We start from the raw sequence: 27,376 nt of genomic DNA, 5'->3' as shown, positions 1-27,376 counted from the left end.
GACTGCACTCCCGCCAGCCGCGGCTTGGGGAAGAGTGGGGAGGAGCTGCGGAGCTGGGCAGGAGGCAGGGCTGTGTTTGAGAGAAGGAAGCCACCGTTCCCTTCGAGGCGGCCCCACGGAGCCCCGGAGTCTTCTGCCCTCCGAGCCGCTTTCTCTCTTTCTTTCTCTTTTCACCGCCCTCCTCCTGCTCCTCTGCCCTAATTTCTACTTTAGGCACGTCTGGCCGGGGCACAGCTCCCCGGGGGCTCTGCGGCCCCCAGACGGTCCCCGCGCCCCTTTGGCTTCATCCGGCTAGTTCAAAATGACAATGACACGCGCGCGCGAGCGAGCGTGCCTGGCTGACGCCCTGGCGCAACCGCCGCAGCCGGGTTTGCGAAGGATGCGGGTTTTATTTAGTCTCGCTGAGCCAGATCGGGAGCAGCGAAAACCACCAGGAAAAGGCCAGGTATGGGGGAAGGAGAGAGAATCTGCAATTAGATCAATTGTGGTCTTTGGCCATCGTAGCCTATACCCCCAGAATCATAAAAATAAGACGTTTATTTGATGTCCGCTGGCCTGTCCTAGTTGGTTCTCCAGCTCCCTGTCGCTGGTCCCCTGCCTGTCTCTCCTGGGGCTCTGGGCCCACTCCCTGGCCCACACTGAGTTCCCAGGTTTCTTTCTGCCCTCGGAGACCCCTCCCACTCCCTGGTCCTGCCGCCGGGCCCTCAGAGCCTGGGGGAGACACAGCCCGACGCCTCCCCGCCCTCTTTTGCCGGGCCTCCTCACCCCGTTATTAATTGCTGTGTTGACCTGCAGGATTGATTGGCGGCCCCGCAGGAAGAGGCTGAGAAGGCCTTGGCCTCCGAGCAGCCTCGGCGGAGGGCAGAGGGAGGAGGGGGAGGTGCTGGATATGGGTCCTGAGCTCCAGTCTCAGCCCCGCCTGGGACACAGCTGTTTGCCCAGACACCCTTCTCCACCCCCTCACACACACACACACCTTCCACGCACCCTCACAACACACTCAGGCGATCCCCTCACCAAGAGATGTTCAGCCCCCAAGGAGACCCATCAGAAATTCTCCTTAATTGATTTAGAAACGGAAAGAGGCTTCCTCCCTCCATTAGTCAGTTTCTTCAATATGTTCGTTAGCCGCGGGTCTAGACCTCACCGCCGGTCCAGACATGGCGGAGCAAACTGCTGGGACCAGGGCTTTTTTCTGTCCAAGATTCACTTTGCGTCTTTTTTTTTTTTTTCTAGGAACAGTTACAGAAAGTTAAGAAATAATCCTGGATGCAGTGACCTTTAGAGTTTCAAACCAAAGCACTTTTTCCAGAAAGAGCCCTTGTCCTGGCTCCTCAGGGATTCGGTGCAGCCCTTTTGTTTCAAGTTCGGGGAGTGGACGGCTCTGGACCAGGAGGGTGGAGGGCGGAGGGTTGCAGCCTCCTGGGGCTGGGGTCTAACCCTACAGCCGAGACCCTCCCTCCTCCCCACCCCCACCCCCGCCTGCTTAAACCTTAGCGCGTGTGCGCGCGCGCGCGCGCGCACACACACACACACACTCTCTCTCTCTCTCTCTCTCTCTCTCTTTCTCTCTCTCTCTCTCTCCCTCTCTCTCTCTCACGGCCCCCACAGCCACAGCAACACCACTCGCCCCGACCCCAGGCCACAGGCCCACGGGCCAGGCACCCAAGCAGGAGTGAGCCCTCAGACGTCCCAGCTTTGGGCTGGGGTGGGAGGAGGTGGCAGGAGTAAGACAAACCTCAGCCGGTCCCCAGAAGGCCCCCTGTGCTTTGGTTCTCTCCCTGTCTCAACCAGCCCCACTCGCTTCGGTTTTCCCTTCTCCCCTCCGCTCCGGTCCTTTGTCTCCAGCCACTTCGCGGCGCCAAGCAGCCTGTCCCCCGCCTTGGCGGCCCTGCCCTTCGCTTCCCTGTTCCGCTGGCGGGTCCCCCCCCCCGCCTTACCCGCTCCCGGCTCTGGCGCGTTCTCCGCCTGCTCCTCACATCCACACAGCTGCTGCGAGAGGAGGAAGGGAGGGCGGGCGCGCCGCGGATGGATCCGACAGAGAAGATTTGGTGCCTGCTCGCAACTCCGGCAAAACTCAGCCCGCCGGGGTGCTCCCGCCCCTCTCCAACTATTCCTCGGCGCTGCCGAGCCGCGCGCCCTCGCCCGCGTTTGGCCCCTTCCTTTCCTTGTACGTCGGCTGTGGCTCTTTCGCTCCCCGCTGGCCGGCCCAGCATCTGCAGTTGCGCTCCCCCTCTGCCCTGCACTCCGAGCCCTTTCGGCTGCCCCCTGCTAGCTGCCGCCTGCCCCCTTTCTCCGCAGCCCCCTGCGTCGCGGTGGCGGTGGCGGGGAGCGCCGGGGCGGTCCGGGGCCCGTCGGCACTGTCTCCCTCCACCCCAGTCAGGTCAGGCTGCGGGCTCGACGTCTGGCTGAGAAGGGGGTTAATCATTACGTGGCCACCGGCACAGCCCCACTCGCACTCTCTCACCCGGGCTTGGGGAGGAAGGGAAGAGGTCGTTGGCCGGCTGGGGACCTCGGCTTTGCCCAAACCAGCCTCTTCGGGCCTTCCAGAGACAGGTGTCTTCTACGTTCCCTCGGCACCCCTTTCATGTCCCTTTTCTTCCTCTCCTCTCTCCCCGCCTTCCACGTCTCCCCTTCAGCAGGCCTCTCCCCACCGTCTCATCTCTGCTCTGGCTTTGGCAGGTTGACCGAAGGTCCTGGGAGGACCAACTTTCTTTGTTTGGAACTGGACTGGACGGGATTTCCTTTCCCAGGTCTCCGTGAATGGGCCAGCCTCCTCCCAACGGTTTTGGCCGGCTGGCCCGCAGGGGACCCCGCCTGAGGCTACAATTAACCTGGCTGTTGGGGGGTGGGTGGGCGGTAGGACTTTAACGGATCCTCTAGCATCTGCCTGACGCAGCGGGGCAAGGGTACTGGAAGAAGTGAGAATGGAGTGGCAGGAAAGATAGATGAGAGCAGAGTGGCAAACATGGACAGGGTGTGGTGTAGTCAAAGGAACACAGGAGGGGAGGCAGCAAGGAATCCTCTTGTTTCCTTTATAGGATAGAAGTTGGATGGAAAGCACCACCCCTTGCCCTGCCTAACCAGCCCAGATCCCTCCTTTCCTCTTTGTGGAAGGGTAAGGGTTCAGAAAGCTGGGCACTTATTCCTTAATCTACCACAGAAATGTTTGGTTTTCAAAGTGCTTTGGTCCACGGAGTAGGCAAGACAGGTAATCATCCCTATTTTACAGGTGAGGAGACTGAGGCTCAAAGAGGGAACGGGACCGTGCATGTGGTGGCTGTTGCTCCTTCTCATGGGTTGTGGGGTGAGTGGCCCCTTTAGCTGTGCAGAGGTCCATGAGTGTCTGGGGGGTGTGGGACAGGCTGTATGCAGGTCTGAGCTGGGAGTACCACGGCCTCTGTGGGCCTCTTGCCTCCCCCCCCCTCCACTTTGTTTTCTGTTACACAGGGCCCTCCACTCCTACCCTGTAGACCTACTGGCCCAGTTTCTCCTGGTTTGACAATTTTTTCAGCTCCCCAGTCGGGTGGCCCACCGGCGGCCGCCACCTGGCAGGCCCGTGCCGCTAAGAGGCCGCTTTAGTGGCCAAGTGGCTTGCATTGTCGTTTTCCCTCAAAGGGGCTGCGAAGGGCCGGGCAGGTCGCTGGGACCTCTTGCGAGGAGCAGCCGGGTTAAAGGGGGAGGGGCCGGCGAGGATAAAGGCGCAGCACGTGCGCCCGGCCTCCACAGGACCAACAGACCGAGCGGGCGGGGCCAGCCGGGAGGCGCCCCCCCCCAACCCGGGCTTCACGCAGGGAGCCCAAATATTGGGAACAAAAGCGGGAAAAGAAGAGAGAGAGCAGGAGGGAGGGAGGGAGCAAGGGAGGGAGCGAGGAAGCAGAAATTAGGGGGTCTTAGATGAAAAAAAAAAAAAGAAAGTAGCTTTAGGGGGAATGTGCCGTGGAGTGTGAAATTGCAGCCCATGGTGCTCCATATTGTACCAGAAGCTCTTCCAAAAAAAAAAAAAAAAAAAAAAAGCCATCCTCCAACGTGACCAGAGGGCTAGGAAGGGGGAGGGGCGGGGAGAGAATGGGGAGGAGGAGGGGAGAGGGCTGGGCGGGAGCCGGTCAGGCCGAGCTGGAGAGGGGGTCGGGTGCGTGCGCCGGCTGTCCGGGATCTGGTCGCGGAGAGTTGGCGCCCCGGGGTGCGCCAGGACCCAGAGGGCGAGTGGGCCGCGGCCGTCGCGCACTTGGATTGTCAGCGAACTTTTTTTCTCTCCGCTTTTTTCTTTTTTCTGGTGGTAGTGGTGGTGACTTCCAAAACTGGGACTGATTCAGAAAAGGAGCTCGGCTGCGAAGCTGCTACTCTGCTCTACCTTCCTCTCTTCCCTCCTCCGTTTCTGCTTCTCTTCCCTTCGGAGTAGTTTTTCCCCCCTTGGTTCTAAACAGCTTCCCCCCCCCCCCCGAACTTTAATGCGTTTAATTTGGTCCGCGCTGTGGGGAGCATTTCCTAGGGAGATACATTTAATTTCGGAATTTCTAATCCCCTCCCTCAGAGGCCGGGCCCTGGCTCCCTTCGCCGCTCCCCGGGAGGTGGAAGGAGTGGAAGGAGGAAGACAAGCCCAGGCCAGGGGAGAGGGGCAGGGCGGGGAAGCTCCTCGCGGCCCCCAACCCTCCCCCCACGTGGCCCAGCCGCCTTCCCAAACTGCTCGAGGACCCGGGGTCTGGGCTCTGGGTCAGGGCCCTGCCTTCAGCGGAGAGGCAGCTACACCTCTGCCTTTCCTCACCTGGACAGAAAGCGCTGGGCCAGGGAATGGGAAACCGGAAAAGGAGCAGAAGGGTGGAGAAGAGAGCTGGTGCAAATGGGGGCAGCGGACAGGGTCTAGATGAGCACTTGACTTCATGCACAATCTACCCAGAAACGCATTTGGTAGCTCTGCGCGCTAGTCGTGCTTGGCTTGGCTTGGGATGCCTGTGCATGTATACACTTGGGGTACGGAGGAGGAAGTCAACGGGGGCCCTGCTTCTCCCACACCTACGCCCTGCAGAGCAGGCCCTGGACAGCACGAGAGTTAGGCCAGCTGCAGCTCAGCAGCCAGAAAGGAGGCAAGGGCTGGGGCAGCCGGAGAGCCTGGCTGAGCGGAGAAGGCGAAGGAAGGGAGATCTACAAGGAAGATTTATTGGGCAGATCAGATGCACAGAGGCGGCTAATGAAGCAAATCCCGAGATGGGTATCAGAGCAACTCCCCAAAAGTTTATTTGCCTTTAAATTTCCGCAGGGAGGCGGGCGCCTTGTTTGAAGTGTAAATGCCCCTAGGTTGGGGGGTGGAAGGGCCGCTTTGAAAACACCAGAGAGAAAAGGTTCATTTAGAGGCAGACGGGAAAAGCAACCAACCCTGACAGGTCGGAGCCCGGGTTGTGTTTGGGGTTGGGTTGTTTTCTTTCTTTCTCTTTCTTTTCCTCTTTCCTCTACTTTCTTCTTCCCTTTTCCCTTTTCTTGCTTTTTTCTCCTCTACTAGACTCTATAGAAGAAGAAAGGGAAGAACAGGAAAGGGAGCATCAGAGCTGGAGGAGCCAGTGCCTGGAGAGAAATCTGTAGGCCAGCCCTGGAGCCATAGGAGAAGGCAGAGCCTTGGCTAAAAGCGTTTCTAATCATCAGGGATCATTGCTCTTTAACTTTCTAGACCCAGGAATGGGCTGGAGCTGAGGAGGAAGCTGCCAGGAGCTGGGTTGGTGGGACGGTGAGTGTCCAGCTAGTGCAGTGCTGGGGAAAGGGTCCCAGAACTGGGGGTGGCTGGGATGGGAGTGATTCTGGAATCTCAGAGGCTACCTGGGAATTGGACTATCCTGGAAGGGTCTTTACTCCTCAGGGGGTACATGGGAAAGATAGGTGTGTGAGTATAACTTGCAGCACACTTGGCGCATTAAGTCGCCCTAAGTCCCCTTTCACAAAATGTGAAATCCCTCTTGCCCAACACATGAAAATGCCTGTTGTCTGCACCCACACTTCTTCATAGTATGTGCAACACAGAGATATGTCTGCTGGTTCTAGAAAAATCAGTGAGTCTATGTGTGGAGGGGGATTCTGTCCACAGTCTTATTCCTCCAATAGTTCAGACTCCCCAAGACTTATTAACTTTCTGGACCAACATAGGGAGACCTGGGGCAAAGGGCTTCTTTAGTTCTGAGCTCCTCTCAGTAAGGATCCTTCCTCTGTACCTCTCCTTCCACCGCAATCTTGGTTAATCACCTTCCTGAAAGAAGCCCAGAGCTGCACCAGGTAATACCACCTGAGAGCCCCTTTCTCCCAGGCCTGGGAGCCTTTCCCTTTAGGCTGCCCGAACTGTATTTTCCTTTTTTTCTCTCCCCACACGAGGTTAGTGCGGGTACATGGGGTTGCGAGACCAAAGCAAACCCGGGAGCGCCATCTGCAGGTCTCTAGAGGAAGAGACTGACCTTCGGGGCTGGACCCTGCGCCTTCACCCTCCAGCCCAAGGGAACCAGCCTGGCCGCCCAAGGAAGAGGGAGTGAGGGCTGGGAGGGAGGAGCCTGGAGGGAGGTGTTTTTTTGTTTTGTTTTGTTTTTGTTTTTTGTTTTTTTTTTTCCCTCCCAGAAGTTACTCCGCAGGTGGATTAAGCGGATCAGGCTCAGGAGGATCCAGGAAGGGGGTCAAATGTCCAGCCGACTCAGCCCCCTAAGGAGTGGGTGGTTCAGAGTCCTTTGGGGACTGAGCCTGGCTGGATCCCCGTCGGAGGATTAAGGGCACTCTGAACACCCGGGTGCAGGAGGCCCAGTAGGAGTCTCCTGGCTGAGTGGGGCGGGTGCGTCCCCCATCCTAGCTGCTGCCTGGGCACTGGCCAGCGGGACAGCGGCGCGAGTCTGCGGCTCTTTCACGGGCGCCAGGGTCTGCAGTCAGGGGCCAGAGGCGCCTCGAGACCGAGCAGCAAGAGCGGAGCGCGGGCTTCCCTGAGCCGCCCTTTCGCAGACCCAGGGAAGCGGGGGGAGGGAGCGAAGGAGGGAGAGAGAGTTAAAACATCAGCTGAAGTGCCAAGATGATTTATGAGACGAGGGAAAATATTTCATAAAGATCTCCCGGATATTCTGTACTTAACCAGTTAGGAGACAAAGGGCTTCTCCTGCCTGGTGCGTACGAGCGGACCCGAGCGAGTGCGGACGAGGGCTGCGGAGGCTGGGCCAGCGGCTCTGGCAGGAGCGGGGCCGGGCCGAGCGCGCTGCGCCTCCTGCGCTAGCTCGGGATCCGTCAGGCTGGCAGCGGGCGGCGCTCAGCCTCGTTCGCAGCCTCTTCTCCCCAGCCGGGGAGAGCAAAGCTCGTCTCCCGCGTCCTCTGCCGCCAGCGCCCAGTCGCTCCGCACTGTCTCCCCTCCCCAAGCCCTTCTCCCAGGCCACCCGAGGGTCCAGAAGCCAAGTCCCCGGGCTCTCCCACCGTCCGTTGGGTCCCACTGAGGCAGGTGGGTCCTCGCTGGAGGTCTCCAGCTCCATCCTAAACCGAGCGTTCTGGGCTGCCCAGACTCTGATGGCCAAGGGGGAGAGGGAAGCCCTGCGCGCAGCCGCGCGTGGGATGAGAGAGGACAAACTGCCGGGCACTTTGCCCCGGAATGAGAATTGGGGGTGCGTGGGTGGGGAGGTACCTCAGGAGGGAAAGGCGAAAGGGAAGGACCAGAGAGAGGAAGGAAGAATCAGGAAGGAACGGAAGGGAACTCAGAGCTGAGAGGAGGGGGTTAGGGCTAGGGATGCGGACCGGGGTTCGGGCCGCATGGCCCACGCGGGCACTGGCCAGTGGATGGCAGGGCTGGGTGAGTTGGGACTGCGAACCTGGCTTCCGAGAGCGGCGCGCTCCGGGGCACTCTGTCGTTGCCTGAATATTCATTAGACTGGCCGCTCTTTATCCTTATCTAACGTTTATCTTATCGGCGAGTTTCGTTTCTCAGTGTAGTTTTAATCCCGGGCTCCCCTTTCCCCTCCCCCTGGCCCGCTCCCCTCCCTCCCTCTTCCTTCGCCCGCTGCTCCCTCCCTCCCTCCCTCCCGTTTCCCCCTCCCCTCCCCTCCCCTCGCCGGCACCGGAGTGACAGGCGCGGGGCCCTCCTCGCCGAAGCTCGGGGCTCCGGCGCTGGCGAATCACAGAGTGGTGGAATCTATTGCCTTTGTCTGACAAGTCATCCATCTCCCAGCGCGGGGAGGAGGAGGGGGTCTGGAGGGGGTTTTGCAGCTTTTAGAGAGACACACACCGGGAGCCGAGGCTCCAGTCTCCGGCCGAGTCTTCTCGCAGCCGCAACCCACCTGGGGCCAGCCCAGTGCTGCCGGCGCTGCTCGGCTCGCTCCCTCCCTCCCGGCCCTTCGGCCGCGGCGGCGAGCGCCTGCCTTTTCCGGAGGCGGGGGCCCGGCTCGCGCTCTCCCCTCCCGGAGGCGCCCGCTCGGACATCCCGAGGATTGCTACTTCTCTGCCAACTTCGCCAACTCACCGGCACTTGGAGCGGCCCGGCTCCCCGCCCGGCGCCCTCGGGCCGCCCCCGCTCCTCGCCCTCTCCGACCGCCGCCTCTCGGATGACCGGGTTCCAGGGGAGCTGAGCGAGCCGCCTCCCCCGCCCAGCCTCAGCCCTGGCCTCAGCTGCCGCGCGCGCCATGCGCCCCCAGATCCCCCCGGCCCGGCCCGCCGCCCTGGGGCCGCTCTGCTGACCGCCCAGCCCCGCGCCCCGACGGTGGGAAGTTGCGGTCGCTGCGGGTGCGAGCTCCGATCCGCCTGGGAAGCGTCCCCGCGGGGAGCACAGCGCGGCGTTCCCCGCCCGCCCCGCCGCAGCCGGGCGCCCGTTCACCTCCCCCCCCCCAACGTCCCTCCCTTTTCTCCTCAAGTCCTGAAGTTGAGTTTGAGAGGCGACACGGCGGCGGCGGCCGCGCTGCTCCCGCTCCTCTGCCTCCCCATGGATATGCACTGCAAAGCAGACCCCTTCTCCGCGATGCACCGTGAGTACCGGCGCCCGGCTCCTGTCCCAGCTCGGGGCTCCCCGTCCTAACCCTCTCCCGTCCAGTCCTGGTGCGGCCCTGGCCCCCTGCACTCAGGTCCCATCTTGGAGACTGCGCTGGCTTCTCCAGGCCCCCCCCTTTCGTTCTTCCTCTGCCCCTCATTTTCCAGTGTTTCTAAAGCCTCCAGTTTCTCTCTTCTGCCTTAGGTCACCAATACTTCTCCCTCTACCTGCCTTCCTACCTTCCCTCGTGCCCATCACCTGTCTTCCTTTCTTCCACCTGCTCCTTCTTAGGTCGTTGATCCACAGCCCCTGGCCCTGGCTCCAGCCATCCTATGCCCTGGTCACCCTCTTGCCCTGGGCTGGGAGACTAAATTGGCAGGCAGTTTTGAGGGGTTTGAGTTGTGTTGTTTTCTCTGTTCTCTCCCTCTCCCTCTCTCCCTCTACCCTCGCTTTCTCCCTCTCTCTCTCTCTCTGCCTCCCCCACCCTCCATTCATCTCTACCTTTCTCAAACTTAGAGTGTGCTTGTCCAGGTGGAGACTCCTAGCATGGGCAGCTTCCGTGTCAGGGCAATCAGGCAGAAGAGTGTAGGGGTAGGGTGCCCCCATCTGACCCTCAGCTCCCAGCATCTCCAGGCCCTGGCAGCCCAGCCAGGGCTTGGTGTGAGCTGGTTTGTAATACTCCCTCTTCTTTTCTTTCCTACTTCCTTCCCCTCTTCTTCTCCTTCCCCTTCTCTTCTCCTTCAGTTGGGAGTCGGAGATTGGCAGGATGTGGTGGTCATCTTTCTCCACCTCTCCCTGGGAGATGCTCTAAAAACAAAGAGGGGTTCCAAGGAGAAATCGAAGTCAGGAAGAGATGGAGTAGAGGAGCCTGCCAGGCAGCCCCTGGGCAGAGCCAAGCTCTGCCTGCAGTTCTGGAGGCGCCTTGCCGGCCTTCCACTCCCTGGTGAAAATGGTCCTGCCAGTGACCTGGCGGGTGGGTAGTCAAAGAGGGGGAAAACGAGGGGGAAAGAACAAAAGGAAGGCAAACGCCAAAGCTGGGGAGAAGGGAAAGAGAAATTTTTTAAAAGGGGAAGAAAATAAAAGAAAGAAAACAGAAAGGATGTTATAGAGGAAAGAGAAGGGGAGAAAAAATGAAAAAATAGGAAAGGGAATTATTTTAATAAAATTTGAATTTATCTAATTCATGTCATATGTCTTTAGCTTGGAGAACAATTCAGAGGTTTTTTTTTTTTTTTTTTTAGACAAATAGATTCTAAATAGAGAACTTCTCCTCCTCTGTAGATTAATAATTAAGGATGATTTGTAACTTTTCACAGGGAAACTTTTTTAGACCTGGCTTGGATCGGTGCTCCAGACAAGAGAGCCGAGGAGGAAGAGCTCTGTTTTTCTCTTAAGCATATAATTAGCATTACAGGGGGAGCGTTAAAAAAAATACTCCTGGGGTAAAATATATTTTCCTAAATAATTTCCAAGTACAGGTAATCCAAGTCAGGGGCCTCGGGCCGCCGCGGGTCTCCGCGAGCTGAGCCCGAAATCCTGTCTCCTTTTCGGAGCGAGTGGAACCGGGTCGACACGCCGGCTTCGCCCAGCCCGCCGGCCTCCCTGCCCTGCCGCCTCTGCTCTCGCTCTTCTCTCGGGCCGATTCCGCGGGGGATTTGCCGAGTCCCAGCCGCCCACTGGGTGTCACTTTGAAACCCAAAGTGGGGCAAGGCGAGCTGAAGGTGGTCGGAGGAAGGGAGAGACGGCGGCGCGGGCGGGCTGGCCAGCAAGCCGGAGCAGCCTGAGTCCGCGCCGGCGGCAGTGGCGCATTCCAGGCCCGACTCAGCGGCGGCTCCCGGCCCTGGACCCCTGTCGTGCCCCCTTCCCGTCCCCTTTCCTTAGATTGGGGACGAGGGGCCGGGCCCGGAGCCCGGGGAGGCTGAATTATTCATCTTTAATCTGCCCGCAGCTGCCGCCTTTTCATACCGGTAACGCGAGTTCTCCCGGGGCCTAAATTATTGATGGTCGGGGTTTGGAGGGAGGGGAGGGGTGAGGAGTGGGGCTAGAGGTAGGGAGAGTAGCGGGAATGTGAGGCAAAAATAAGAGGTTCTAGCCTCCCCCAGCCTCCAGATCTGAAGCCTCTCCCCAGGGGTTTTACCGGCCCTTGCTCTCGGTACCCCCAGAAGGGGTCGGGAAAGAAATGAGCAGAGCGCAGATGTTCCCGCTTTCTCCGAAAGCCGCCTGAGGCTAGCAGGGCAGGGGCTGTAGGTTGCCGGCCAGGTCAGGCTGGCCGCTAGAACTCTCTGCGCTTGGATTGCTCAGTAACTGCGGCTGCGGGTTGATCGCTCTGGGTGCAGGATTTCTAGACTGCTGTAGGCCAGGGAGAATGGGGCGCCGCGCAGCGTCCTCAGGCCTGGCATCCGGTGACCACTTGGGCTCCGAGGTTGGGGGCCCAAGCTGGAGTCGGAATGGAGACCCAGCGCCCTCCTCCTAGCCGGGAGAGCAAACGCCCTTGCTTCGCGGTGTCCTGGGAGGCTGCCGAGGTCTAAGAGGTCAGAGGGATGGGAGCCGGCTCCGGCAGGCAGCACAGGGTGCCCCGTGAGCCCTCAGCCCGTCTGGGCAACCTGCACCATGCTACCTAGGGGAAGCAGTGGGTCCCAAGCCTGGCTCAAGGCGGCAGGCAGACAAGTCCCGGCAGCCTGCGTTCTCTGGCTGCTGCCGAACCGAGCGCGGCGCGGCTCTCCGCTGCCTCCCTGGCTCTGAGCGCAGCAGACTCTGGACCCCTGCGTCTTCAGCCTTCCCTCCTCCACCTGGCTTTCTTTGAACTTTAGACACTAGGGAGACGAGTGGGAAATATGCCCCCAAATATCTAAAGATAGAAAACATAAAGGAAAGGAAAAATCCTGATCAAAACCCAGAATAAAACAAAAACAAAAACACAGGGAAAGAGGCGTGAACACTCTAACTCTGATTTAAAATAGATACAAGAGGTAAGGAGCAAAAGGAGGGAGTCAGACACTTAGTCCCTCTCTGTGCTCAGAGCCCTTTTGTACTGGGTCAACTGGTCCCAGACCCCCAAAATCATCTGCCTCCAAGCCCTAGCACACACCAACGACTCTCCCTTGCTTGCGGCTCAGGCGGGATCTCGCCTGGCCCTGCTTCTGCTCTCTGCTCGGCTCCTCTTTTCCTCTCCTACATTCTTTCCTGCCGGCATCAATTTCCCCCCTGCCCTCTTTCTTCTCACCCTGCTTCTCCGTTCCTTCCCTCACTTTCTCCCTCGAGAGGTACTGGTCTTAGAGCCACGTTCTTCCCAGCTCTCTGCCCTGCGTCTGCGTTTCCGCGTCTCTACGGCCAATGGGTTTCAATCCCCAATCCCCCGCGTTGTGCTTGGCAGCAGACCACTGTTCTGCCGCAAGTCCCAGATCATGCCCCTCCACCCTGCCTGCTCCCTTTGCACAGCCTGGGCCTTGGACCCTGACTAATGGCCGGTCCCTGCTGTGTGTGGGGTGTTGTGTTTTTTTCTTGTCTCTCCCCAGCAGGGCACGGGGGTGTGAACCAGCTCGGGGGGGTGTTTGTGAACGGCCGGCCCCTGCCCGACGTGGTGAGGCAGCGCATCGTGGAGCTGGCCCACCAGGGTGTGCGGCCCTGCGACATATCCCGGCAGCTGCGGGTCAGCCACGGCTGTGTCAGCAAAATCCTGGGCAGGTGAGGGCCTCAGAGCTGCCCCTGGGAGAAGCCTTGCCTCCTTACCCCGCGGCCCTGGGTCTCCAGACCAAGGACTTGGCTAAAAGTCCAGGATGCCAGTGGGGGTATCTAGATACTCTGGGGTATCTAGAGAGCCGCTCCTTTTGGAGAGGGCGCTTAGGTGGTGGCCATGGCCCCAGGAGCGAGGATGGAGCAGGGTCATTCAGCTCCTGCCCAGCTTCAGGGTTCTCGTGAGGAGGCTGCCAGATACCAGACTTCAGAAAGGGAGGGACTCCTCTTCAAGCAGAGTTAATGCAGACTGGGGGGGGGCGGTGTCGGAGGAACAGGGTGGGGAGCATAAATGGGTCCCCAAGAGGAAAGAAAAAATCAGCATTGGGGAGGGGACAGTTCTCACCCGGACTCTGTGTTCAGTAGGAGAGGGCTGGAGGTGGTGGCTCAGCCCTGGTGGGCCTGGAGGCCTGGAAGCGGCTGCCTCCTCTTCTTTCCAAATGCAAGCCTGGGCTTTCAGACTCCCAGGGGCACCTATCCCCGCTGGTGTGCTCGCAGCCCCCGGCATGACTGTCTTCCTGGAGGGAGTGTCCCTGTCGTCCTCCCCCGCATCCTGCGGCCCATCCCTCGCCCTAGCCAAGCGCGCCCTCCGGAAGCTGGCTCAGCCATGCTGAGTCTTTGCCCTCCACGCTGCTGCCTCGGGTGGGAGAGTGGTGCTGCCGCCGTGGCCGCGGCCGCCCTGGAGCCTGCAGCCTCCCTGCCCCCGCCACGGCCTGTTCTCGCTGACCCCACCGGCCTTCCCGGCGCAGGTACTATGAGACCGGCAGCATCAAGCCCGGAGTGATCGGAGGCTCCAAGCCCAAAGTGGCGACGCCCAAAGTGGTGGACAAGATTGCTGAATACAAGCGGCAGAACCCAACTATGTTCGCCTGGGAGATCCGAGACCGGCTCCTGGCTGAGGGCATCTGCGACAATGACACGGTGCCCAGCGTCTCTTCCATCAACAGGTGAGCAAACCACCCCGGACTGCAGGGTGGGACTCCAGCTCCCAGCTCCTGCCCATCAGGGCGTCTCCCAGCTTGCAGTCTCGTTCTTTCCCCAGCCTCTGCCCTTGCTCCAGGCTCCCAGTCCCCGAAGTCCTTTGGGCAGGGAGAGGAGACCTGGAAGGCAGAGAGAGACAGACAGACAGAGCTGTCTCCAGCTCAGGGCTGGGTATTCCCTGCCAGGCTTCTCCCGCCGGCGTCCTGGAAATGAATCCAAGTGTTTGTGGTAATTAAGACTCCAAGATTACGTGCCTCGGTATCTAGAGACAATCACAGCCCACAGCCGAAGCCTTTAAAATGACCAGTGTCTATTCATCGCTTCCAAACAGACTTCCCTTTCTAAAGGCATGCTCCCTTCCCCAGGGGCAGCCGCCTGTCCTGGCTGCCCCACCCTCCCTGCCAACTCCCACAAAGCTTGCCTCCCAGGAGCCCAGGCCTTGCTAGCCAGCTCGCACAAATTTCCGGCCTACAAGCACGAGTATCCAGGCCCGCAGAGCAAACGCCAGCCACCAGCCAGCAATTGGCAGGGAGTAGAGAAGCTGGACAAGGAGTGGGACACCAGGCGGGCAGGGAGAGAGCTCTGGACCCCAAGGCTCAACTTTAGGATGCTTAGGGCCAGGGATAAGTCTGCACCGATGACAGGCTCAGGCACCTGGGGCCAACATAGGCTGGAGTCATCGAGACCTGTAGTTGCACAGGATAGTCTCCCAATCCCCAAGCCACTCCAGCATGCTCTCTGGGAGAGTACACATGTATGTTCCACGTGTGTATACCGTGCCAGTGTGCAAATGGGCCTGTGTCGGGTACAACACGTACAAGGAGCAGTGGGATGCAAGCACCCAGGAGGGCTTCAACATCACAGAACTGTACAGTGTGACATCAGCAGAGACCCTGTACAAGTTCCAGACAGCTTGGCCAGCCTTTCAACCACTGCCCCCCATTTTAAGACAGAGTCCCAAATGAGAAGAAGGCTGAGGGTTTCTTACCCTTGTTATTCTTTGTATTCTTCATAGATTCATTGTCAGGACAACTCATAATTCAGATGGTGACTTTTTCTGAAACTGGCATCACATATCAAGGTTTTTTTTTTTTAATATTTTGCAAATGATATGGAATTATCCCAAATCATCCTGAAAGCAGCAGGTAAAATTAGCTGGTAGAATGTACCTTGGCTAAAGAAGATTCCCTCTGCCACACTCGTGCTGTAACGTACTGCGAGGCGACCCCAGAAATTATCCCAGTGTGTGCCATATGTATTAAAATGGTTATTCAGTTATGAACAGGGTAACATAATACTGATCAGCTAATTATACACCCTCCGAAAACCCTCCAGCTCCCCGGGCCTGGCTCGCTAGGTACTGAAAGCATAGCGGTTTGACATTCAGACACCTTCGAAGGAGCTGGAGAAAGACTCTGGGTGGTTTGGGAGAGGAATGTGTCTTTTTGCATTTAAAAGCCAGAGAAGGCTGGGGAAGCTCTGGGGCTGGGGCAGGATTGGTGGTTAGGAACGGGCTTGGGACAAAGCATTTGTTTTCGGAGCCATCTGGAGACAGCCTCTTGGCTGTCTGCTGGTCCCGGGAGTGAGTTGGAACGGAGATCTTGGGAGGAGAGCTGCCTGCTGAGGAGCGATGTTGCTGGGGCTGGGCGCTGGTGTATTGGGGGACATTCAAGAGAAATGCTTGTTGTCAGTGATAGGATTTGCAAGCCTTTGGAGGAACCCGAGACATGCACAGTTAAGGCAGTTTGCTTTTCTTGATGGGTGGAGGATTGGAGCAATCAAGGCACTTCTGATGGCAGCATCCCTCACCTACCACCCCGTCTAGAACCCCATCCCTCCTCTCCCCAACATATACCTTCACTGGCTGAGATGTTTTGAGAAGCTGGCTTATGCAGGAGTTTGGGGATGCTCTCATTCTGAAAAGCCACAGAAAGCAGGGAACAGGTGACCCCAGGATCAAGCTCAGAAGCCTGGGGGTGCACTCCCCAGCACTGGGGGAAAGTAGAGGGGTGGGTTGAGAGTAGGAAAAGAATGGCCTCAGCTTGGTAGTGCTGACAGCTGCAGGATCTGCACTGCGTGGAGCCCCACCACCTGAGGGGCACCGAGGCTTCCTTTGGGTGTGTAGAAATAGCTATCTGTGGGCAGGTGTTGCTGGAGATGGAGAGGGAGTGGGAGGAGAGGAACGGGGAATACACCGGCAGCATGGGCAGCCAGCCCTGGGTCTGCGGTTAGGCTTCCCGGCTTGCTTTGTCGACAAGGAGCAGTCAGGGTAGTGTTGATTTCACTTTGGGACAGAATCCTACCATGGTCCCAATTTGGGAAAGAATTCTGAGGGCTTCCCAGTGTGCTGCTGAGTTGGGGCTGGAGGGATGTATCTAGGCCCCCATGTCCTCCACTTCATCCCTGTAGGTGTTTTGCTCTAAAGGGGGAAAGGTTTATCTGAGATTTGTTGTTTCACCCTGAAACCTGATAAAGGCGGGATGTTTCTTCCTGTGTTGGTGATATCAGGAACTTAGTAAATTTTCACTCACTATAGGAAGACCCTGGAGATTTTCCTCTGTGCAGAAAGTGTGGTGCATCGGGGAACGGGTGGTTCTCGAGTTTAGGGCCTTCCTGTTGGTGAGGTACCCACTTGTCTTTGGTATTTTATAACCGTTTTGAGTGTGTGCATGTGCCGGTGGTTGGCAAGAAAGGAAGTCCACACATGCTCACCCACCTGAGCCAAATTGTGAGGTTTTTTTTCATCTTCTCCTTCCCAAAACAGATGTTGTCGCCGCACTTGAAATATGCTGTTATGGTTATAAACCAAATTGCTTTTCATGCTTTAAAATTGGTTTTGGTTTTCTCTGATCCTGTCGCGATAAAGGCTTGGATGTTCCATCCATATACTCCACTGGCAAATCCTCAGAGAAATACTTCTCTGAGTCAGTGGAGTAGGTCAGGGAGGCCTCCCAAACCCACTCCTGCCCCCCAGAGACCACTGTCAAAAATCCAGAGGGTTGACAGGATTGCTTAGCATGTGGAATTTCTGTGACTCCATCTCGATATTGGGTTACTGATCACTAAGCATGGAGTTGCCAGCTCCTCAGCTTATACACGGCCACTGTAGAGGGCGGATGTTTATAAACAGGTTACTTGAGACTAAAACCTGGTGTGGGAAATGGCCTAGAGGGGGGAAGAGATGGAGGGGGATCCATGCTACTGAAGGGGGGAAAAGTCGCCTAGTTATATCGCTGAGCAATTGACTGGGCAGGAGGGATCTTCCTGATTATATGCCAAAGTCTTCTGATTTGGCTATTGCTCTGGGCAGAGAATACAGCTCCTTTGAAAGAATAGGCACAAACTCCAGGTAGAGTATAGGGTTACCAAGGATCCCCTGAGGGTGCTTTCTTGGAATGAGCTGACAAAAAGGCCATTGCTCTCTTAACTTTTCCAGCCTGCACTACACTCTTGGGATCAGGGCCTTCCCTGCCCCTAGATCTTTGGAGTGGGCTCTTCCAGAGTCCATTTCTCACTGATCACCTGCTACCCACACTCTCTCTCAGCCTGTTTGGCTCCAAGTGAGCATGTTCACTGGCTTCAAGGCCACAGCCCCAGTGCTGTGCAAGGGTTCCATCCTGTGTCATTCGTAGGCCTCATCAGAGGTCTGGTAGTGGGGTGACCGTAGTGGGCCAGCTGTTCATTGGAAGACCTATCCAAAAAAGCTGGGAATGCTGAAGATATGTTCAGGGCTGGAGTTTGTGTCTCTTTCTCTGAAATTCAGGTTTTAGAACACTGCACATTTGACTCGTAGACTCTTAGACCTTGCTTGGCATGAATCTGGGCCAGAAGAGTAGCTTTGCCTGCCACATCTCTATGCCCTTGTAGCTATTTGGTGGTCAGGGCTGTTGGTCTCATGGCAAAGAGCCAAGGCAAGTTGGTGGGCTAAGAAGAAGACTTCTGGGGCACCTGGGTGGCTCAGTCGGTTAAGCATCTGCCTTCAGCTCAGGTCATGATCCCAGGGTTCTGGGATCGAGCCCCACATCGGGCTCCTTGCTCTCAGTGGGGAGCCTGCTTCTTCCCTGCCTGCCGTTCCCCCTGCTTGTGCTTGCTCTCTCGCTCTTGCTCTCTCTGTGTCAAATAAATAAATAAAATCTTTAAAAAAAAAGAAAGAAAAAGAAGACTTTTGTCCTCAGAGGAGTAGGAGAAATAAGGACAGAGAACTTGCCTTCTGTGGCCCGGGGCCTACCACCCTGGGGTCACAAAGAGCAAACAAATATGCCAATTTCTGTCTGAGAAGCCTTGCTCACTTATCCTTCCCCAGAGAGGGCTCTCCTCCTGTGGAGATGACCAATCATTGGACTAACATGTGAAATAGGTACAGCTGTTGATCTTATTTCTTAAAATGAGCTGGAGCTGTCCTCCTGAAAAGCCATTTTTGTTCCCTTAGTTACTTTAGACTTCTTGGCCCGCCGTCGTATGGGTCTGACTGTTTCCCTCGTCGGCTGGCTCAGAGCGGGTGTTCAGGCCACTAAATGGCCTTCAGGTGAGAGCAATGGCCGGTTGCCCTGAGTTCTTACCTCAGCTGCCAACTCTGGGGAAGAGAAAGACAGGAGGGGCTGTCCCTAATGAAAACTCCAGGTAGGTTTTGGAGGGCAATGCAAAGCAGAAAAGAGAGGGAAACTCCTCCTAACTAACTAAATAGTGTCCCAACTATTTTGAGAACTCAATAAAACAATCACATCAAATATGAAGAGGCATAAATCTTGTGTCTGCACAGGTAACCTACTCAATTGCTTTTATTATCGTTCAGGCTGCCTCCATTTATTACCGTCCACAGCCTGGGCAAAGGAGGTTGCGTGGAGGGTGGTCTCCAGTGCAATCCTACACCCTGAGAGGCAACAATCAGCCCATAGAGCCAGGGATTTCGATGGGAGCTCGGGAAGGGCCCATCTGTCTGCATGAAAACCAATCAATAACTCTGTAACCAGAGCCCTTGTCACAGGGAAATGGACAACACAACAGTTCAATACAGGGGCCACAGGGGGAATTAGCCAGTGGAGATGGGGCCAGGCAGGAACAGCCCCTGGAGAAGGGAGACAGGGTACCTGGAGAAAGGAAGGTTGGGGAGAGAGTGGTGCTGTGTGTATATTGGCAGACGGGGCGAATGATTGTGCAGAGTAGATCCAGGGAATGGATCTACGGTTGGAACTGGTGTGAGAGGGAACATTTGGGAAACGGGCTTATTCTGGTGCATGCGAGAGAGTGTGGTTGTATTATGTGATGGTATGTGCTTGTAGACTAGAACATTACAGCTTCCAGAGAAAGAGTAGCCATGGTAGAAACTGGTGCAGAAGACGAATCTCCCCCTCCCCCCAAGACCACCAAGAGCTTGCATCTGAAGAGGGGCTTGTCATGAGCCCACATGGGAGAGGGGTCCTGCTTCCCCATCTTGTCAGCAGGACTGATGAAGGAACGCCCTAAGCCAAGGGCCCCATTTTCTGCTCCCGGCTTCCTAGGTCTCCAGCTCTGGCTACTCTGTAATTTCCCCTCTTAGTTCTCAGGTTTGTCCTTAGTCCCTCCTTGTTGCTACCTGGAGCTGGAGGTCTCATAGTAAGAGGAAACGATGTATATGTATTTCTTTTTCACTTTTTGTTCTTTCTTTTTTAAAGATTGATTTATTTATTTTAGAGAGAGAGAGTGCACGCACGTGCCAGAGTGAGCGTACAGGGGAAGGGGCAGAGGGAGAAGGAAAGAATCCCAAGCAGACTCCCTGCTGAGCCCGAAGTGGAGCGGGTGGGGCTCCATCTCATGACTCTGAGATCATGACCTGAGCCGAAAAATCAAGAGTCTAACGCTTAACCCACTGAGCCCTCCAGGCACCCCTTCACTTCCTTCTCTTTAAAAGAGTGCCATAAAGGGTTCTAACCTGGCCTGCCACTTGTCTGAATCCCTGCTGTTTCCCCACACGCCCCAAGCCAGGTGTCCAGAGTTCAGATTCCTGCAAGGGAAGCAGTTACAGGTACAGCTATGGCCCGTGCAGCTCACCCAGCCATGTGGCTGAGTCTGGAAAGGAGGTAGGGGCCCCTGACAGATCTGAGGCTTGGGAACCAGTATTTCACAACCAATGCCCAAATCACAAGTGAAGTAAACAGATGGGAAATGAAATCGCATTGGGTTTATCAGTCTACCAGGAAACCATGGGGTTGAATGTTTTCCTCCTGTTGAACCTGTTGTTTTGGTGCTAGCAAGGTGCAGCTTGAACAGGGTTCACAATGGTTTCTAGGCATAGAGGTTGACATGTTCAGTGTGTATGGATCTGTATGTGTATGCGTGTGCCATCCTGTGTCTGCTCTTTGGTAAAAGGGCTCCAAGGCCAAGAGGAAAGGGAGGAAGTTCCAAAGAATGTGTCCTGCACTCACAGACAAAGGCTGGACACCTTGTTCTTGGCCCAATAGGTCAATCAGTGAGGTAGTCATTGGGCCATTGGGTGATAATAGGGCTCAGCTGAAGATTCTTTGTTTCATAATTTGGGCAAACTGAGGTCAAATTTTCCTTCAATCTTTACTTGCGCTGTGACACTCCATGGTCCTGTTAGCCCCCAGAAAGCAGGACCTGGCTACCGTGATGTCACCTTCATATTGGAGAGCTGTGAGTTCAGCTGTCCATCCTCACTTAGACACTCGTTCAGTTCCAGCCCAGTCAGCAGGACTAATTAAGGACCAACTGTATGAGCAGCTAAAAAGATGCTCTTCCCAGTGGGCCTCTTTCCTGTAGAGTTCTGGTGCAGAGGCGCACCAAGGGGTGCAGGTCCCTCTAGCAGGAGGTGTGGCGGCAGCTTGGGGACAGTCATTGACAGAGCTCTCCCAAGGTCCAGGTCCTGGGCCCAGCCTCCACGTCCTTCCCCCGTAACCCAGGTGCCAGGGAAATAAGGAAGAGGCTTTTTGTGAGAAACACATAACTGGGGACTGGAGAGGCCTTGGAGACCAGGCAGGGCATGAAGGCACAGGCAGATGCCTGGGCCCTCCAGGGAGGGCCAGGCCTAGGGGAGCTGTTAGGGGTGGGAAGTAAGAGGAGAGTGACGTGGCCCTGGAGGAGAAGGAGCAAGGCCTCGTGCAGTGCTCCGTGGGTAGGAGAAGAAGGTATATAGGAGGGAGGGAGGGAGATGGGAGAGGCCTTGGAGCCAGGTTCCTCTTGTAGCTCATCCTCAGCAACTACAAAAATAACTGGACTCTTCCTTTTGGTTTTTGAGAGATAATATGATAAGAAGATATTTTGTGTTTTTCACATGAGAGTGAGAAACTGAGCGTCGTCAGCATTCTAGAGAGGTCAGGTTTATTGTAGGGATGTGGAGGGAGGAAAGTAGAGCTGCAGGAGCTAGGATGGAGCTGGTGAGAGCTGGACCAAAGGGCTGGGGTATGCGGGCCCAGCCTAGAGGCAGGAAGATTTGGGTTTTGAAAACTCTGTGCTGGCCAAAGAAAACACAGCTTCAGGTCTGATTCAGTCCGTGGGCCCTGGTCTGCAGCCCCAGGGCTGTGTCACCAGACTTGGCTTCTCTTCTCTGCTTCAGACCAGAGCGCTAACAGGGCAGGTGCAAGGGCGCGGGTGATGTTTCCTGAGCCCCTTAGTCCAGGAGCCCCTGAGGAAGGTAGGTCAAGGGGAGAGTCCACTCTCTACCGTGAGGACAGGGGAGGGTGAGGCGCGAGTGGGAGGGGAGGGCGGAAGTCAGAAGGAGGGTTGAAGAGTGAGAAAGGAGGTGGGGAGCCTGAGGGGTGAAAGAGAGAGGCCTCGGAACTGGCTTGGCCAGATGAGAATGGAGCGCATGGCCAGAGTACAAAGCAGGGAGCTCTGAAAGCTTGAAAAGGGGGTTGGATCCTGTGCCGCTCCGCCAAAGGCCTCTGGTGGTGCTTGGAGGTGGTCGGATGGAGCCTGAGCTCTGGGCAGCTGGTAGACCAGGCTGAGGGTGACTTCAGGGAGCTCAGAAGGTGGTAAAGGAGAAAAGGGGAGGCCAGCCAGGAAGGACAAAGGTGGCGGGCAAAGGAAGTGGCATGGGAGGTCAAGTCGTGGCCACCTGCACCACAAGGCAGGCTGGCCCTGGCTGTGGGGCCACTGCACTGTAGTTGCCGCAGCCTGGTCCCCAGCAGAAGGGAGAGTGCGAGAGAGGCCAAGAGGAAGGGAGGGAGGTCTTCGCTTCCTAGGTGTTCCAGACTCAAGGCCCTCCACCCAGGAGCCTCTGGTCACTCTGCTCTGGACTTCCTCTCTTGCCTGCCTGCAGCCCTGCCTGAACTTCTCTGCAGTGAGCTCACTCTGCTGCCATTCGGGGGCAGAGGAAGCCAGAGGGACGCCACAGGCAGCGCCTGGCGGGAGAAGCAGAAAGGCTGCAAGACAGGGCAGCAGGCTGCAAGGGGACCTGTACCCACCTTGTAGACACAGTAAGGTCAAGAAATCAGAGAGGAAGGCCTCAGAGGTCGGGGAGAGAAGGGAGGAGGGCAGGAAAGGAGGACAGCAGTGGCCGCAGAGCTGGAGCACCTGGGAGCAAGCCCTGAGGCAGCTTCCCCCCCTCCCCCCCCTTGGCCCCAGGGTCTTTTCTGGACTGGTGGAGGAAGCTGCAGGAAACCAGGGGCCTTGTAGGCAGTATCTGGCTTGACAGGCCACAGAGATGGTCAAGGAGGAGACCCTCATTCTGCCCCTTATCTTGTGACTTTCCATTTAATTCTAGAGGGCAAGATGGTCCTTGCCTACGTGTCCTGTGTCATATGGAGAGAAGTTGGTGATTCTGCGTTGAGGGCCTCTGTGTGTCTCTGTTTTGGAAAGAGCCTGAGAACTTTGGAAAGAACATGTGGTATCTAGCTGAGGCTAACATTTGTGTCAAGGGAAGCTGTCTAAATGGTCCTGGTGTTCCAGGGAGCTCTTAAAAGGAGTCAGTCTTGTCAAACAGGGGGCTGGTGGTTTGTTATTCAGAGAGTTTCCAGCTGAAGGGACTGTTTGGTCTCAGAATGAAAGTTTCTGCCATCGTTTGGGCGACCTGTCTATTTGGGATGTTAGCAAATGTTATCTGGCAAGCGTGGGTTGAATGGACGATAGATCTCCCAATGGGTTGACGAGTGGGGTTCCGGTCAGGTACAAAGGGTCCCGGCACACTTAGTCTGTGTGCACACACGTGTGCATTTTCTCTGCTAGAGGTGAGGGTGTAGAGTGGCACGTGATGGCCAGGTCGAGGGTGTGTAACAAGCCTACCAGGAGTACTGGTAGCAGCGCTTGGTTTGCGTCTGTCGAGGTCCTCAAAGGGAGTGTGCATTTAGGTAGGGACACAGGTCAAGCTGTTCATCTCCTTTTATCATCTGCAGAGAGGATACCTCCCCTTCCTCCCCCCGTCACTTACCTTTTTCCTTCCTCTCTCTCCTCCTCCTCAGGGTAGCTGGTTTGGGTTAGGAGGCCAATCTCAGTAGACTCTAATTGAAGAGAGAAGAGAATTTGATGAGATAAGGAAGGCCATCCTTCCTCTGGGGACCAATAGAGGTTTCACGTTCCCCTACTCCGCTCGGCTTCTCTAGGGAGCTGACACCAGGGCACGTGGCCTCCCCACAGACTGTGACTGTCTGGCCTCTGGGAGAGCCGGAGGAAATGAGGTATTCCTTGGGGTCAAGACTTGGGTTCCCTTCCCAGTCACCATGGGTCTGGATGGAGGGACAGTCTGATGGAGCCCCCGACGAGACAGGCAAAAGGGGTAGAAGAGAGATGGCCCAAGACAGGAGGAGAGAAGTGAGAGGCCAGAAGTGACGGAGACAGGCCAGCTCCAGCTAAAGCCTGTTTTTTGGGCCACAGAAGTGGACTGAGTATGTGTGTTGGGAAGGGAGGTCTTTTTTTTTTTTTTAATTAAGGAAGAGGCTCTGAAGCCTTTTGGCCAGTCTGCTGGGCTGAACACTCAGCTCTTTGCAGAGGGTACAGCCCTGGTTCGGTCCAGCTGCCCGTAGAAATAGTGGCCACCCCTCACTCTTACACCCCCTGCCCTCCCGCCCCAGCACGTATGCATTCCCCTCTTCCCCCTCCTTTAACTCCCCTTAACTTGGCCCTGAGGATCAGGTAGTTCCTGACCCCAGGGAGGCAGCCTGGAGACTCCTTAGAAGATGACCTCCCAGGGTGGGTACAAAAAAAGTTGAGAGAAATTCATTTCATGGCCAGTGACTGCTTAGAAAAGGCGATTCCAGCATACGAATGTGATAAATGTTAACTGAGCATTAATCGCATTAAAGAGGGCCCTATAAACTTTTCATTTCTAATTAAATTCGTCCAGTGATGCTGCCCAAGCGAGTACTCTGGGCCTTTGTTTATGTGGAAAATTAAAATGCAAATACAATGGGATTTATTTCCAGGAGTGGAGTGATGGGCTGGCCCCTCTGGCTACTGGTCTCCAGGCCTCTCGGGCCAGGTAACTGCTTCTTTGGAAGTGCCATCCCCCCCTTGGGACACATTCTGGTGTGAAGGGAGAGGACAGAGTTCAAGGTCAACTAGAGTTAGAGATGAGGAGAGGGTGTGGAAAAAATTGAAGAGAGGGAGAAAAAAGACAGTAGATGACCCAGAAATCTAAGAAGGCATTGCCCTGCCCCCCTCGCCCCCTCCACTTCCAACTCATACCTCTAAGAGAAGAGATCCCCCAAATCTCGCTTGTGAGTAATGTCACCACAAGCTTCCGCTGCAGCTCGGGGATGAAGGGTGAGCGTGCGAGGGAGAATTTGGAGGAATCAGCCCTGCCAGGCATATGTGGACCTCCGCCTAAAAGAACCGACTGGATTTATCTCCAGCAGTTTGAGGGGCGGCTGCAGTCCACACCATGCTTTCACTGATCTCTTCCTGCCGGCGCCAAGCAGCACTGACACAGGGCGGCGGAGCGGAGAGGCGCACACCGAGGGCGCTGTGCGGGCCCGCCCGCCCGCCCGCAGCCTTCCCGTGTGTGGGGAGAGCCGGGCACTCATGAGAATAAACAAATGTCCCTTGCAGGGAGTCCTTCGGTGCCGTGATGCCTTTGATAAAAAGCAGTAACCCTAAATACTGTTGAATAGAACGATCTAAAGTTCCTATTTACCAAAACATAAATTAAGTCGAGTGGAGAGCAAACATGGGTCAGAAAAACCATGTGGGTAGATCAGTGGGGACACTGAAGGATCGCCGTGCTGCTCTATGGATAAGGAAGTTGTAAACAGCATTAAAAAGTAGAGAGGGAAAGAAAATGGAAGTGGTGACATGATAAAAAGCAGAGCACTAAATCACAAATAGGGGTACATGTACAAAGTCACAAACCAGATTTACGCCAAGCGTTGCAAGATCTACAGCTTGGTCTGACCACACGTGGAGATACTCTGCGCATGGGCCTGCGGGCGTCTGGAGAGCGGATAGAGGCTGTGTCAGCATGAGGAGGGTGGACTTGGTCGTAACCTGGGCCCTCTCTGTCGGACAGTGGGCCTGACCCATCAGCTCGGCCGTGCAGGGATCTGATTGGGTCTGGTTCTGCAGACAGCCAAGGAAATAGCCTTAGGAGGTTTTTAAAGGTGTTTGAGCACATAAGTCTCCTGTGAGCTGGATCCACGTTCTAATGGATCTCCAAGGCCGCAACCCATTCCCAGATGGAGTCTGCTTGACTAGTTTTGTTAAATAGCTTGCTACCCCTGTCCTCTTTAGTCTGTTTTATTCTGGGTTATTTTTATCCTTTTCAGCGTTCACTTATGTCTCTTAGAAATGCATGAGCACTTGCTGACAAACAGGTAAATGTGACAGCTCCCAAACATCTGGATGAAAACCAAACCTTTAGGCAATCATCTATGAGGGTTGTCAATAGGATGCCAAATATCTGGTGATTTAGAGTCATCTACATAATTGATCAGATTTCCAGTTTTTATCCAGGCAGCGACACTCATTTTCACGTCACTGGTGTCGCGTTTCATTGGGAAACACCTGTTTTCAGAGGAAAATATTCTAGGTGACAAAGTGTCGTGGTTAGGAAGCATCTTTGATGCATTTGGGTCTGGTTTCTGGCTTAAGAGGAGGCCGGTCTTGACTTGAAAGTCAGGTGGAGAGCTGGTGCTTAGAGAGTTTAGTATCTGAACAAGCACAGCAGGTGGACGCTTTCCGTGGAAAGTTGGTTGGGAGGGGAAGTCACTTCGTCTAAATGAGGGTAAGCTGTCCGGTGGACCTGGCTTCCATAAGGGAATCCACTTTGCCATCTTAAAGGAGAGTATTGGGTTCTTAGAAGGCATGGTCTTTCATTCACGTATACTTTCATTTCTCCATTCAGAAAATCTTTGCTGAGCACCTGCTATATGCTAGGCAAGTCACACAAACCTATGTAACCCAGAGAATGTAAGAAAGTGGGCTCTGGGAGAGATCGCTGGAGTTTGAGGCAACTTCCAGACCTACTGGCTACGTGGTTATAGATAAATCTCATCTCCTCTCTGGACCTCGGTTTCTTCACCGAGGTGAAGATAACCATATAAGGTTCTCGTGAGGGTTACATGAGTTAATCCATGTAAACCTGCCTAGCATTGCACCTGGCGCATATCAAGTGCTCAATAAATGTTAGTTATTTTCAGGGCAGTCATAGTCATAATGTGTCTATTTCTTGCTATGTGTCTATGTCAATGTGTGTGACTTCTGGCTTGTGTGTGCATAAACAGTGACCTCTTTTAAATAAAAAAGCTTGAGCTGAAAGGATATTCTGTGAACAGAAATGTGTATCATGAATGCCAGTGAGAATTACGGTCCACTATGAGCCCAGCCGGATTTAGGAAGGGGCCTGTTCCATGTGTGTGCAGGAAAAAAAGCCCATGATGAGTCAGTTATCTGACCATTGAACAGAATTAGTCAGATAATTGCCCCCTTTGTGCGCTTTGTTTGAGAGCCCAGCCTCTGTGTGTATGTGTGTGTGTGTGTATAACCTTCCTATGCCTGCACACTCCTCTGGAGTGAACCTACTAGTGTTTGAGGAGTTGAAGGCTGGCATTTTCTGGGCTTCATGGCATTTTCATGGGTTGTGGTGCTTTGCATTTTGTCATTTTTTTTTTAAAGATAAAATGAAACAGTAACGGGAAAAAAATCCTTATTTGATGGGTTTGAAGGGTTCCTCTGATTCTTAAATGTCATAGAGGGAAGAGAAGGAAGGTAAACAGGAAGAGGAAGGGAAGAGAGGAGAGAAAGTAAAGATAAAAGAGAGAGAGGAGAGGGGGAAGTAAGCAAATATTTGACAGGTTCAAACCAATCTGTCTGCTATTGTCCCACATTTCTGTATGTTCCAGGGAAGCATAGGAGGTTGATTATCATTGCAGTTATTTTCACTGTTAAGGGTTAAAAGATTTTAAGGAGAAAATTTAGGAGAAAAATTTTACTTTGGGCTTGACGTATTAAGTGCAATGGCTCAAAGTAACTGGAAAACTACAAATTCTACTTACTCTGTGCTCAAAGGAGCAAAGATGAAAACTAAGGTTTTCCAAACTCACGATGATGTGTTCTGGCTCCCCATCTTTATGGGAAGGCCCGTGGACTGAGGCCAAGGCCCAATCCCATTCTTGCCTATAGCTCTCCCTGCCCCTTTGGCCTGGGTAGGTAGCCAAGTTCAGCTCAATGGACTTTCTTAAGATCCACACCCAAATGCCTTAATATTCACTGATCTGATTTCTTTCTTACCCCTTCCTTATTTCCCAACTTGACCCCTAGATTTCACTATTCCTTATTTAT

General features: G+C 55.3%; 1 protein-coding gene across 4 annotated transcripts in view; it reads left to right on the top strand.

Moving 5' to 3' along the window:
* Positions 1-8,899: 8,899 nt before the first annotated feature.
* The window catches only part of PAX2 (paired box 2), a 76,284-nt gene continuing 57,807 nt past the window's right edge, over positions 8,900-27,376 (top strand). For 3 of the 4 annotated variants that reach the window (XM_036065120.2, XM_036065118.2, XM_036065121.2), the window contains exons 1-3: positions 8,915-8,957; positions 12,475-12,643; positions 13,441-13,638. In XM_036065120.2, the coding sequence (XP_035921013.2) occupies positions 8,915-8,957; positions 12,475-12,643; positions 13,441-13,638 (410 nt within the window). Of the gene's footprint in view, positions 8,958-12,474; positions 12,644-13,440; positions 13,639-27,376 lie in introns of all 4 variants that reach the window. The other variant, XM_036065122.2, reaches the window with a different exon arrangement.

The sequence above is a fragment of the Halichoerus grypus genome, chromosome 7 (assembly GCF_964656455.1).
Source record: "Halichoerus grypus chromosome 7, mHalGry1.hap1.1, whole genome shotgun sequence".
NCBI lineage: Eukaryota > Metazoa > Chordata > Mammalia > Carnivora > Phocidae > Halichoerus > Halichoerus grypus.
The sequence above is the reverse complement of the archived record's forward strand: the minus strand, read 5'-3'. Positions and strand labels throughout refer to the sequence as shown.